General features: G+C 49.0%; 1 protein-coding gene across 1 annotated transcript in view; it reads left to right on the top strand.

Moving 5' to 3' along the window:
- The window catches only part of NFYB (nuclear transcription factor Y subunit beta), a 147918-nt gene extending 133805 nt beyond the window's left edge, over positions 1-14113 (top strand). Inside the window, exon 7 of the mRNA XM_078674988.1 lies at positions 13073-14113. Coding sequence (XP_078531114.1) covers positions 13073-13105 — 33 coding nt within the window. The 3' untranslated portion in view covers positions 13106-14113. The remainder of the gene's footprint in view (positions 1-13072) is intronic.
- The last annotated feature ends 457 nt before the right edge of the window (positions 14114-14570 follow it).

Here is a 14570-nt window from a genome sequence, read left to right as displayed (position 1 = left end):
TAGCTGGTGTCAGGCGTAAATGTGGCAACCCTTGACACCCTTATCAGAACACTTTCTGGACCGGCAGGAAATAAAAGCGGAATGGACTTGACAGGAGCCCTGTAGGACCGGACTTTCTCTCTTGTCCCCAGAGCAAGGAAGTTGACTCTAAGGTCAGTTGTCTGACCTGTGTGACTACAGGGCTACTAAAAGCTCAAGAGAGCACCATCAGCCTTGCTAGACTTAATTCAATCAATCAATCAATCAAAACATTTATAGAGCGCGCTACTCACCCGTGAGGGTCTCGAGGCGCTGAAGGGAGGGGGGGGTGCTGCTACTGCTCGAATAGCCAGGTCTTGAGGTGCCTCCTGAAGGTGAGATGGTCCTGGATCAGTCGTAGGTGTGCGGGGAGGGAGTTCCATGTCTTGGCAGCCAGGTAGGAGAACGATCTTCCTCCTGCTATGGCTCTGCGGGTCCGTGGGACGAGGGCGAGGCTGGCGGAGCGGAGCCGGCGGGTGGGAGTGTAGAACGTGAGGCGGTTGTTGAGGTATTCGGGGCCCATGTCGTGGAGAGCTTTGTGTGCGTGGGTGAGGAGCCTAAATGTGATCCTCTTGTTGACGGGGAGCCAGTGCAGGTCTCTCAGGTGGGCGGATATGTGGCTATGGCGAGGGATGTCGAGGATGAGTCGTGCGGAGGCGTTCTATAATCGTTTCTGGAGTTTGGCGGTGGTTCCTGCGTATAGGGCGTTTCCGTAGTCCAGTCGGCTAGTGACGAGGGCCTGAGTGACCGTCTTTCTGGTTTCGGTGGGGATCCACCGGAATATTTTTCGGAGCATGCGCAGGGTGTTGAAGCATGATGACGAGACGGCGTTGACTTGCTTAGTCATCGTGAGGGTGGAGTCCAGGATGAATCCCAGGTTGCGTGCGTGATCCGAAGGCGTTGGTGCGGAGCCCAGTGCTGAGGGCCACCAGGAGTCGTCCCAGTCGGAGGGGGATTGTCCGAGGATGAGGACATCCGTCTTGTCTGAGTTCAGCTTCAGGCGGCTGAGCTTCATCCATTCTGCAACGTCTTTCATTCCTTCCTGTAGGTTGGTTTTGGCGATGGCTGGGTCTTTGGTGAGGGAGAGTATCAGCTGGGTGTCGTCGGCGTAGGAGATGATGTTGATGTTGTGTTTGCGTGCAATGGCGGGGAGGGGGCTCATGTAGATATTGAAGAGCGTTGGGCTGAGCGAGGATCCTTGGGGTACGCCGCAGATGATTTTGGCGGCTTCTGAGCGGGAGGGAGGGAGGCGGACTCTCTGGGTTCTGTCGGAGAGGAACGAGGTGATCCAGTCCAGGGCCTTTTCTTGGATTCCAGTGTTGAAGAGGCGTGTTATTAGGGTGTGATGGCATACGGAGTCGAAGGCTGCCGAGAGGTCCAGGAGGATGAGGGCGGTTGTTTCTCTGTTGTCCATCAGGGTCCTGATGTCGTCGGTGGCTGCGATGAGGGCGGTCTCGGTGCTGTGGTTGGCTCGAAAACCGGACTGGGAAGGGTCGAGCGAGTTGTTTGCCTCGAGAAAAACAGTCAGCTGTTTATTGACGGTCTTCTTGATGACCTTGGCCGGAAAGGGAAGAAGAGAGATGGGGTGGAAGTTCTTGAGGTCTTTGGGGTCTGCTGTGGGTTTCTTCAGAAGGGCGTTGATTTCTGCGTGCTTCCAGCTCTCGGGGAAGGTGGCTGACGCAAACAAGATGCTTTGTTGAAGATAGGATTGGGGCATGGGTCCGAGGGGGAGCCGGAGTGGATGGAGTTCATGACGTTGGTGGTTTCCTCAGTGCTGATGGGGGTCCAGGCGCTGAGGGTGGTGGTGGGGGTCGTTGGTTTGGTGACTTGAGGCGGAGTCTGGGGTCCGAAGCTGTCGTGTATATCTGCGATCTTTCGGTGGAGGAACGTGGCAAGGGAGTTAGAGTTCCTGCGATGGTGTGATGTCGTTGTTGCTGGGGTTGGGGAGTTCTTTGACGATGTTGAAGAGTTCCTTGCTGTTGTGGGTGTTGTTGTCTAGTCGCTCTTTGAATGATGTCCTTTTGGTGGTGCGGATCAGCTGGTGGTGTTTGCGGGTGGCGGTCTTGAGAACTGTCATGTTTTCTGTAGTTTGTTCGTGGCGACAGACTTTTTCGAGGATTCGGCAGTACTTCTTTGACTCTTTGAGGGCGTCTGTGAACCGTGGAGTTGGTCAATAAGGTTCATTGGGAACATGTCCTAGAGCCATTGTCAATGAATTTTCTGCATTCTACACCCACCTCTACATTTCGAAAGCTGTAGCAGATTGAACCATTAAACAGGAATTTTAAAAACAATTTCCTCATCCTACGTTTAGCCGTGAAATTGGGAGAAGAGCTCAATGGAGAGATCTTGCATGAAGAAATAACGGAAGCTGTCAAGACTGTCAGTTGGGAAATACCCGGAAGAATACAGCCCCCGATCCACTTTTATAAATCTACTGCTAAGCGCTCCATTCCTCTACTGGGAAGATGTTCAGTGAAGCTAGAGAAACTAATGGCATAGGCGCAGACTTCAACAGAGCTTTAATCACACTGATACTGAAGTCAGAGAAACACCCACTTCAGTGTCGGAGCCACAGGCCTATGTCTCTGATAAGTACGGACATTAAAATACTGGCCAAGGTCCTTGCGACTAGACTGAAGATATTTTCTGCTATTAATCCATATGATCCAGGTTGGTTTCATTCTTGAACGTTCCTCACTGAATCACATGTTGTAGCGCCTAAGCCAACTAGACAAAAGAACGGCCCTATCCCGCAATGCTAAAAAAACATTTGATCAAGGGAGTGAGGCTACCTTTTGGATCATGTCCCGAATGGCGCTAGGTCAGAACTTCATAGACCTGGTCAAATGATGATTGTATACCTCTCCTACGGCTATAGTCACCTGTAATGAATTCTGGTGAGTAATGGCTCTCCATTTGCACAGGAATGCGGCAGGGTAGTCTCCTATCAACTCTATTATTTTTACTGGTGTTAGAGCCTCTGGCGATTGCAATCCGACACTCACAAAGGCATAGACTCTGCAGCCAGCAATCTTAAAATAATGCTATATGCAGACGATGTTCTCCTGACTCCAACTCCCCATAGGCATTTATCCCAGCGCTGATGAAGACTATCCAGACTTTTGCTTCTCTTTCTGGATACACATTCACTTGACAAAAAGCCAAGCCATGCCAATGAATGCACCATGGCCAGCTCTCTATATGGCCAATCACTCATATGGTTGCAGAAGAAGACGAAATTTCTAGGTATCCTGCTTAGTTGTAACATTTCCAAAATTTTCAAAGATGATAGACATCCTAACTGAGCAAATGCAGCGAGATTATGAGAAATGGACAAACTGCCGCTTTCAATGTGGGGGATGGGTGCAATTAATAAAGGTTTTAACATCTTGTTTTAACAATGTCACTGTAAAGGGTATGATACCCCTTGCAACAAATTGATAGCTTAATGGCAAACCAATGCCCACAACTAGCAACAGCTAGGCTACATGTGACTACCACTTCAGGCGGCCTTCAGCTTCCTAAAATTGAGTTATTCGATATAGCAATGCGCATACCTCAAATGCCCTATCACGTAAATCCTGATTTAAAAATGCCAAACTGGGTCGAGTTAGAACAGTCTTCAAGGATGAGCTATGGGCCTGTAAGCTGTCTGTGTACCATTCAACAACAGATAGCCGAAGCAGCCTGATAATAGCGGTATCACAACAAATCTGGACATACAATCATACAACAGTGATGATTCGTAAATCAACAGGTGCCACTCTGGAATAACACAGAGTCTCATATAAACAGATGAATTCTGAACTGGTTGATGTGGTTTAGTAAAGTGATCCTATGCATAGAAGAAGTATTGAACAACAACGCGATTAAACCCTTTTAAGATCTACAAGCAGAATACCAGCTGGAGTTGTCCAATTCCTTTACTACCTACAGCTACAGTACTGATTGAAAGCCAATTTGGATAATCTTCCTGGTGGCCTGGATACCTCATCGATGCACAATAATTTCGAATGCTGGGGCAACTAGAAGAAACTGATTTTGGGCCCTTGAGAAATGCTGAGAGAAGAGTCTTATTTTAAACCTATGGCATCCCACCTCCTGCGAAGATGTTAACCTCTTGTTCAAAAACCATTTACTGATGATGAATGTGCCTCTCTTTTATCCAACCATGATCATGGATGAAGAGAATAAAGATTGAAGTTTAGCTCTTTTAAAACACTCAACGATTGGCACTGGTCACCATACAAACTGCATAGGACAGAGCTAAACAGAGATGTAAGATGCTGGAGGTGCTTATGAACAGAAGTTACTATACACATATTGTGGTGATGTCCACCCTTGCACAACGTCTGGACCAGAGTCTAACAACGAGTGAAGGAAGCTAGCAATTTAAGGCTAGTACCGTTACTAAAACTCATTCATTAAGCCTGAGGTATTCCAAATATGATTAATCGGTAAGAAAAGATGGCTGGATCCCACATTAGCATTGTTCAAGGTGTGCATATTGAGGCACTGGAAAACGAGAGTGCCTCCAATAGCGAAAGAATGGACTAAAGCAATGATGCTGATGGTGTGCTGCGAGTGCTTGATCTATAAGCTGAACGATAAGCTGCTAATGTTTGAAGACATTTGGAGACCATATATTAAGATGTAATTTTAGAAAACCTGAAGATCCCATGAGAGGCCTCAGCTAAGAAAATAGAGTTTAGGAATGTTATTTTGAAGCGATCTAACTAATTAACTGAGCCAGCAATGAATTGCAGTTAAGACTCGAGTGTAGGATTATAGTTTATTCGTGAACATAGAGGAGATCCAAATAAACATTTTGGGAAGTTATGCTAAACACCTGTCTGTATTGCGATTTATATTTAAATTAATGTATAAATGAAAAGACTTAATAAAAATAGAAAAGCTGCATGAGGCGTTTTCCTGATGTTCCCAGCTGACCAGTACCAACTGGACCATACCTGGAACCTGCTGGTGGCCTCTGCTGGACCTCCGCAATGCTGTTCCTGTGACCTTTTTCCTGTATCTAACAAGACTGTGCCCACTACCCCTGAAAACCTGGGAATGAAAAAATTGTCCTCCAGACCCTCGGAGGACAAGGAAAGACTACTCCAGCATATGCTACCAATGTGTGACTTTCCAGGGCCAAGAAAGCCGATTTCCACACACAGAGCTTCACCATAGCAGCAAATCCCTTTCAGCAGATCCTTGGTGAGAAGGTATCCAGCCTCATGGGCCTCAGCATCAGATACAGCCACATCCAGGCCAAGCCTGTTTGGTGTTTCGATCCGGGCTCCAATGCTTTCGGCCTTAAATCGTGCTTCAGTCCCGGCCAACTGCGACCATTGACTACCATTGGCTCGTAGCAATTTTTTGCTCTATTTTCCCACAAAAAACAATAAAAAAATGAAACATTTACTGTTTGGTGTTTTGACTTTTACTGTTTTGGTATTGCATAAATACTTTACACATTTCCCTACGCTAAGCCTTTATCCTCTGTGCCATAGCTACCAAAGGGTTGACCGTGGGTCAATATAGTGACTTTTAGGGTTCGCTCTGATAAGAGTTGTGATTATTCCTTGAGGCGAGCAGTCGGCAGCCCCAAATAATAATCTCATTTCTTACAGTAGCTATGAACGTTGAAGAAATATTCAGCAGTGACGCACCCTGCATCAGTGCAAGGACTAACTGCTTCCTAGTTGACAGGTACATTTGTAGGTCCCCCTCTCCACCAAACCAACATTTACATTCTTTCTCAGTTTCACAAGACAGTGTAGGCCATAGCCACCATCTCATCAGTTACTCACTACAAAGCAGTGAGACATCCTGGTTGCCTAAAACCACTCTGGGTGCAGTGATCGGGTGCCTGGATCCTAGTGTCACAGCAGCGAATGAAGCTAGCGGTGACAATATTATCCTATGTTGCCCCTAACATGCTTCCTTCACAAATATAAGCCAGCTTTATTACCTAGGTGAACTCTAGGAATTTGAGAGACTATTAGGAGTATGTTAGACCACAGCTAGCAGAGCAACATTGCTCTCAGTATCACCCTGCCAGAGTGTGTCACTATGGCTGTGATCCAGTTCCTGCTTACATACAAGCTACATAATTGAGCTGGGCTCATGGACATCTTGGCCCAGCCCAACGCAGAGGATGCCTTTCAATCCCCCATCTTGCCCCCCTTACCCATTTGACTATGCCCATATAGTAACTTGTGAGTGCGGAGCACCCCTGAGTTTCACACTTAATGCAGCCAGCATACAATGCCTCAAAGAAGTACTGATCTTGGTTAGTCCTTATCAGAGACATGCAGGTTTGAATCCCAGCATGGCAAACTCAGCCTTCTAACCTTCTGCAGTGGATAAAATCAGTACTGCAGAGGTGGGTAATCATCTACAGGTAGCTTTATTTGTCCGTGAACAATTTAGTTTGTGTTGTGTGCTATATAGACAGTCACTTTTATAATTGTTGTATTAATTTTCCGAGTTCACCTCTTGTTATGTGAACTCCAGTAATCTATCGCTGTCTTGGTATTTTATTTTTTATAACAAATTTTATTTGGTTATTTTGCAGTATAGCGGGCGTAAGCCCTGCAAGGATCTGTGTGAGCATAAGGATAATATTTGCATCAGTAACCATTTTTATGCTAAAGAACAATACCTGCCAAACATGCAGGTAAAACAATAATACAACCATTATGCAGACAGTTGTTAATCTCAATAATACAGCATATGATTCATCCGATTCTAAAAATACATCATGGCAGTGCAATAAATACAACAAATTATATAGTACAGGGTGATACACATCAGGGATCAGAGGGTGCCACTCATGGATCCTCCTCGTGCAGAGGGGGCAGGTCAATTCCTCGATAGGTCGCCCACCGTGTCCAGATCTTGCGATGTTTCCTGGGGCAACCCGGGCGTCAAAGACCCCATTCTCGGCTGTCTTGATATATCTGATAGAGACTACTAGCCGCAGATTCCTTCACGTAGAATTATCCCCAAGCGTGAGACTGGATCCAGAAACTCTTTTGCTACAGCATCCCTGTGTGCCTGGGGCGGGCGGCATCACGCGACTCCGCTCAGGCGTCGTTCGCTCATGTGATGTCAGCGAGGTCACATAAACCCTGCCCCGGCGCGCCTACGTCAGTTTTTTTCTTTTCCGCGTGCAGTGCGGATCCTGTCCTTACAACGGGCCTGTTTGGGGCCCTTTTTTCTTCCCAATGTCTCTTCTTTTAGTGGAACAGTGTGCAAATGCCTTTAGGCTTCAAGATTTGCAGGTCGTGTGGGCATCTTATGTCAGCGACGGATCGTCACCTCATTTGTATGTGGTGTTTAGGGGAGGATCACGGCACCACTTATTGTGAGGCGTGCCAAAAGTTGAAGCCGAAGTCGCGGTGGGAGCGCCGGATGAAACTACTCTCGGTGCGTCTCTCCGAGTCGGCGTTCTCCCCTTGGTCAGCCTCGGCGGATGGCTTCAGATACGGCCGTGGTTGTCGTCCTCGCCTTTCTCCGATGTCACATGAGCGTCGCTCCCCGGTGGGTAAGTGTCGCAGTTTGTCCCCGGGGGCTGGTGTCCGGCCTGCCGGGGACGTGGGCTCTCAGCGGGTGATGCGGCCCATCCACCGTTTGCCGGTGATGGGGCGTCGAGGGTCCAGATGGAGACATACGCGGTGGCTTTGAAGGCCTCACTGGCTTCTCCTCCTCCTTCCCCTCCTGGCGCGTCACCGGATCCCTTGCCTTGCGCGGGGCCCTCTGCGCCGCTGGCGGCTCCGGCGCCGACTGGCTCGGATCCAGGCTTGGAGGATGTGGTACTGTTGGGGTGCTGCCCCTTGAGGGTCCCTCCTTCAGACCACGGCGCCCCTGCCTCGCGGCAAACTCCCGCAGGCAGGAGTCCCTGTGGTGTCGCGGGAGGTCGTCGGGGCTCGGGTCGCATCCCAGAGCCCCTCTCGGTTCTTTGACAAGGTGGTCCTGTCTAAGGCCGAGGTGACACCGCTATGGCGCCGGCAGCTGCTGGACCGGGCAGCGCCACAGGGGTCGGAGGACCCCCCTCGTCCCGCTCCGGATCAAGGCTGAGTGGGGACCCCTCGTCCCTCTCTGAATACTTCTCTTCCCTCCCCGCAGGCGGCTGCCTCTTCGGAGGGCGAGTCGGCGTTGTTCCGGCGCCGCCCCTTGGCCAGTTTGTCTGCACTCGCGCGGTGTGACTTGGAGGAGCCCTGTCTGGCTACTCCGGATGGTGTCGACGCCCTGCCTCATGCGGCGGACTCTATGGCTCCGCGCAGGAGCCGTGCCACGGATTCGTCTTTGGACACCCCTTCTTCTCCGGAGGCTGGCTGCATATTGGTCGTCTGGCCGCTGTGTGGTGTCTTTTTCACCGGCATCCTCGAATGGCGGCTCCCTGCTATTTCTGAGGCAGAGGTGTTCATCGGAGGAGGGGCAGGTCCCCCATTCTTAGGTTCCTTCTGACTTCCAGGTCTGGCCTTTGCCCGTCCCGCTTGGCTTCTTGGACGGCCGCCTTAGTTTGCAGCCGTCGCCCACGGAGGAGCTGCTTTCTCCACCGCGGGGCCCTACGGAGGCGGGTGCGGCCTTCACTCATGCGGTGTCTACGGCTGTGGGCATTCTGTGCATGGGTGACCCGATTCCTCGTTTTCCAGCGAGCCATCTCTTGGAAGTTCTCCACCAGGGCTCTGGTGGGAGAAAAATCTTCTTTCCCTTTGAGGGTTCGCTCCTTTCTTCCCTGACGGGGGCTTGGAGGCATCCTGCCTCAGGGGATCTGGTGCCTCAACATCTTCTGCACCGGCACCTTCCGGCGCTGCGTCACCCGGCGTGTCTTTCCCTCCACCCCTCTGCCGCCAGTCCACTTTTGCTGACTGCTTTTCCCTCCCTGCCGCCACTGTTGACTCCGCCGTCCCGGGAGGCCCGCTGGCTGGACTCTTGGGGGCGCAACATGTTTGCCTCGACCAGCGCTGCCCTGCTGGCCCTTAACACCTTGTGTGTACTGGCTAGGGCCTCCTGTTTGTGGGACTTGGCTGAGTCTCTGGGATCCGCAGCTTCCCAAGAGACTGTTCAGGTGGACTTACGGAATCATGCGTTGGATGGCCCGGAGCAGGCGGCGTTTATTCTCCGTTCTGCTCTGGACATCTCAGAGGTGCTGGGCCGGCTATGGCTTCCTCAGTCGCTCTCCATCGCCATGCTTGGCTTCGGGATGAGTGTTCCCCGAGAATATTCGGGTGCGACTCATTGATCTTCCGTTTGATGGCAACCTGTTGTTCCATGCCCCAGCTGACTCCGCCATCCAAAGATTCTTGGCAGGGCTCCGTCCTCCACCGCCTTATTCTGCTCCGCCTCCTCCTTCTTCTGCTCCTCCTCCTCCTTCCCCTCCTCAGTGACTGCTGAGTTGAGCTTGTTCTAGACCTTCTTGGGACGGTCGCTCTAACTGTAGAGTGTGTTTTCTGGCCATTGAGACCTCCTAGCCGGGACTTGGCATTGTTGGCTGCTGGACGGCCCTTGTTTACCGGGGTGTGTTTTTTGCTGGAATTGTTACACAGACTTGGCCCTTAGATGAGGTCTTCTGTTTTTTCCTTTTGGGCTGCTTGTCGAGCCTTTCGCGGGGTTGTTTCCCTGTGGTCATTTGTTTTTTCCTCTGCTGCAGAGGTTCTTCCAAAGAAGGTTCCCATGTCTTGGGATTTAGCGTACCCTATGTGGGGTAGTGTTAGCTGTTATATAGCTTGTGCTCTGCTGGGAAGTTCTGGTGGCCTTTGGGTGCCTGTTCTTCATGGCGTTTGTGTATGTTGCTTTGCTTCTTGAGGTCGTGTGCGCAGCCCCTCATGGTGGTGTGTCCGGCCATTTCCTCACCTCCCTGCAGGCTGGGATGCTTCTGTGTTCTCCCTTGTTAGGCGTAGCCTGCCCAGTCTTCCTGGGGTCCTTGATTGTTGTTTCTAGCTTTTGGCGGCTTATGTCTGTTGGCGCCGCTCTGGCTGGCCTGTTGCCTTCCTTCTGGGGTGGACTCGCCTTCTTTTCCCTTATCTCCTTGGGCCCTCGGACCTCTTCCCCTGGCTCGGTGAAAGCTTTCTTGCCTTGGAGGGGTGTGGGGCACTTCGGCCTCTCTGTTCTTGCCCTTGGTTCCTCTGTTGTGAGTGTGAGGGCCTCTTATTTCTCTTCTTCCTCCATCCTTCTGGGGTCGGTGGGGTTCTGCTTGGGGAGCTCTTCTTGCCTGAAAGGGACCGGGTTACTTGCCCGGTCCGCAGGTCTGGTCCTCTGGGAGATCCTCTGTCCTGTCATAGCAGGTGGGGTCCTTTCGCAGACCCTCCTTCCCCATGGGTATTGCTAAGGTATCTATTCTACGTGAAGGAATCTGCGGCTCGTAGTCTCTAGCAGATGTACGAATTACTTACCTTCAGTAACGATGTATCTGGTAGAGACGATTCTAGCCGCAGATTCCTTCACGGCCCGTCCTTCCTCCCCGTTCTGCAAGGACACTTGGCTGAGTCTCTGGGATCCGCAGCTTCCCAAGAGACTGTTCAGGTGGACTTACGGAATCATGCGTTGGATGGCCCGGAGCAGGCGGCGTTTATTCTCCATTCTGCTCTGGACATCTCAGAGGTGCTGGGCCGGCTATGGCTTCCTCAGTCGCTCTCCATCGCCATGCTTGGCTTCGGGATGAGTGTTCCCCGAGAATATTCGGGTGCGACTCATTGATCTTCCGTTTGATGGCAACCTGTTGTTCCATGCCCCAGCTGACTCCGCCATCCAAAGATTCTTGGCAGGGCTCCGTCCTCCACCGCCTTATTCTGCTCCGCCTCCTCCTTCTTCTGCTCCTCCTCCTCCTTCCCCTCCTCAGTGACTGCTGAGTTGAGCTTGTTCTAGACCTTCTTGGGACGGTCGCTCTAACTGTAGAGTGTGTTTTCTGGCCATTGAGACCTCCTAGCCGGGACTTGGCATTGTTGGCTGCTGGACGGCCCTTTGTTTACCGGGGTGTGTTTTTTGCTGGAATTGTTACACAGACTTGGCCCTTAGATGAGGTCTTCTGTTTTTTCCTTTTGGGCTGCTTGTCGAGCCTTTCGCGGGGTTGTTTCCCTGTGGTCATTTGTTTTTTCCTCTGCTGCAGAGGTTCTTCCAAAGAAGGTTCCCATGTCTTGGGATTTAGCGTACCCTATGTGGGGTAGTGTTAGCTGTTATATAGCTTGTGCTCTGCTGGGAAGTTCTGGTGGCCTTTGGGTGCCTGTTCTTCATGGCGTTTGTGTATGTTGCTTTGCTTCTTGAGGTCGTGTGCGCAGCCCCTCATGGTGGTGTGTCCGGCCATTTCCTCACCTCCCTGCAGGCTGGGATGCTTCTGTGTTCTCCCTTGTTAGGCGTAGCCTGCCCAGTCTTCCTGGGGTCCTTGATTGTTGTTTCTAGCTTTTGGCGGCTTATGTCTGTTGGCGCCGCTCTGGCTGGCCTGTTGCCTTCCTTCTGGGGTGGACTCGCCTTCTTTTCCCTTATCTCCTTGGGCCCTCGGACCTCTTCCCCTGGCTCGGTGAAAGCTTTCTTGCCTTGGAGGGGTGTGGGGTACTTCGGCCTCTCTGTCCTTGCCCTTGGTTCCTCTGTTGTGAGTGTGAGGGCCTTTTATTTCTCTTCTTCCTCCATCCTTCTGGGGTCGGTGGGGTTCTGCTTGGGGAGCTCCTCTTGCCTGAAAGGGACCGGGTTACTTGCCCGGTCCGCAGGTCTGGTCCTCTGGGAGATCCTCTGTCCTGTCATAGCAGGTGGGGTCCTTTCGCAGACCCTCCTTCCCCATGGGTATTGCTAAGGTATCTATTCTACGTGAAGGAATCTGCGGCTCGTAGTCTCTAGCAGATGTACGAATTACTTACCTTCAGTAACGATGTATCTGGTAGAGACGATTCTAGCCGCAGATTCCTTCACGGCCCGTCCTTCCTCCCCGTTCTGCAAGGACCCTGGCGTTGGTCTTAGCCACTCGCCTCCCTGTGGGGGGCTGTGTCTCCTGTGAGTGCATTCTTTGCTCTTGCTGGGCTGCTCCATATTGTTGCTGTTCATTCCTCCTCTTTGGCTCTTTCGAGGATGGGGTTACGGTGCTCCTGTCCACCGCTGCTCTGGCTGCTCCAGGTTGGGGTGGTTGGCCTTCCAATCTCTGCCTCCCCTCACTTCATTCCTTCCTTGCTGCTCTGGGTCCTGCGCCTCTGCTGCCTCTGAGTTGGGGTCATCCGGTCATGCCTTGCCCTTGTTCCTTGGGGGGTGGTTGTGCTCTATGCCGGGGTGGATTGGAGGTTGGTTGTTCCTATCCGTTTTCGGACTGGTTTCTGCATAGGGGTTGTAGGCCTGCTGCATCTGTCCTGACCCTTTACGCATGTGCCTTGTATACGGGGAAAGGGAGGGGTGGCTGTCTATATACTGGCAGGGTGGTTGGTCAGGGCTCTGCTCTTCCTCTTCTATCCCTGCCTTTGGGCACCGTAGTGTTTCACTGCTCTTTATGGCGTCTTACTCTTTTCTACTCTTTTGCACACTGTTCCCATGCTCAGTTTTTGTCTGGTGGCTCCGTGTTGTGGTGCGGAAAAGTTCTCTGAAGAAAACTGACGTAGGCGCGCCGGGGCAGGGCTTATGTGACCTCGCTGACGTCACGTGCGCGGATGACGCCAGGGCGGAGTTGCGTGATGCCGCCCCGGCACGCAGAGATGCGGTGGCAAAAAAGTTTCCAGATTCAGTCTCACGCCTGGGGATAATTCTACGTGAAGGAATCTGTGGCTAGAATCGTCTCTACCAGATACATCGTTACCGAAGGTAAGTAACTCGTACTTTAATTTGAAATAAGACCAGCCATAATGCCTTTGGATATCTGGTGTTTTTTTTTTTTTTTTTTTACCTTGAGTAAATGTAACTACAATGTAAGTATGTTTTTAGTCATAAAAGAATTTAAAAAAAATATTGGATGCTATAGTTAGGCGTTTTTGTGTGATATTTGCAAAAAGAAAGCCTCCCCCACAATCCTGCTAAATAGAGTATTTGATACTTACGCTAATTGCTTACACATTTATTTGTCTTGTAGATCTCTGGTGTTCAACAAATTCAGTTCTCCTGATTTGAAGAAACTTTTTGGCTGCATATATTTAAAAAAAAAAAGATGGAGACGGAACAATTTGTGATCATTTTGAAAAGATTTGTTTTTGTACATTGAAAAGTGTAATGTAGCTTTATAAGACTCGATTACTCGAGAATTAATTCCATCTTGGAAAATCTGTTTTGCATTGATTTTAAAAATTGGATTTTAATATTAGTTCAATGAATTTTTTGTACAAGGGTTGACTGGCTCCTGTATGCATTGTAAATTGTGAATTTATTACTGTCTGATATTTGGAGACAGTTTCTTATTTTCATATTCAATCATGTAACTTTTTGTAATTGAAATAAAGCAGATGACTTAATTCATGACGCTTTCCCTTTTAATATAACAAAATAAAGGGACTGCATTTCTCTTTGAATGCAAGTTGCTTTTATTATGAAGTGGGATTAGTTTAGAAAAATGTAATTTCTGTCGGGCATGGATATTTGTAACTAAGTTTTAGTTGTTTGCATATTTATTTAAATAACTTCAATTTTCACATTTGTTTTTGTAAAACTCATAACAATTATTGTATATTATTCGTAAACTTCAAGGATGCATCTTCTTCATACACCATCGGTCAAACCAAACTAAAACGCCCAATAGTGGTGTTTAGTAACATCCGAACTTTATTCATCAGGTTTACACATTTGAACTTGGTAAAGTACCTAATTTGCAGACGATCATTTCCCCATTTGTAAATAGAGTTAATTGGTTTGTGAACATTGAAAAAAGTTGGTTATAGTAAAAATGGAAATTGTTTTTTTTTTAAATATTTCTTTTTTTTTATATTTGCACCTCGTCCCCTGAGGCATATTGACACACTTTTATAGTCAAGAGGGAAATTGACTTAAGTGTTCTGGTTAAATTGTTGCTCATTTACATATTGGGATTGTTGAGATGTATTTTACAGTTGTCTTAACAAAACATTGATCTGCACTGATGTAATTTGGACTCCTGTCGCTGCAATAAACTTTACCTAGATCATCCTGTGGTGTGTTCATTTCCTCTTATAATTGTTGGTACCTTCTTGATTACAACAGTTGGGGTAAACGTTCAATAAAACGACTTGCCAACCAGATTTTGAAGGACGTTTTTTCAATTCAGTTTCAATATTGTTCATTGTTAGAAAAAAATTGACATTTTGCATTAAACTTAAAATGCAAATGAAACATTTTAACAAATGCATCATTGTGCGGGCATACTGATCTCAGAATAGCTACTTATCATGAGCAATTGAAACACGAAACAAGCTCGTTATTGGGACTGATATTCCTAAAAGTAAGTATCTTTATCCCCCTGTGTATTTTTCTCAAAGAAGTTCCCCAATATAGTCTTAAAGCTAGACACGTGTAAAATTTTCCATCACTCATGATTAATTTGTGCAAGTTTGCTTTATAGAAATTGTGAAATGTCAGAAATTATTCTGATGTGAAACTGCACA

Source organism: Lissotriton helveticus, chromosome 1_1, assembly GCF_964261635.1.
Source record: "Lissotriton helveticus chromosome 1_1, aLisHel1.1, whole genome shotgun sequence".
Taxonomy (NCBI): Eukaryota; Metazoa; Chordata; class Amphibia; order Caudata; family Salamandridae; genus Lissotriton; species Lissotriton helveticus.
Note: the sequence above shows the minus strand (reverse complement) of the source record. Positions and strands in the feature narration are given on the sequence as shown.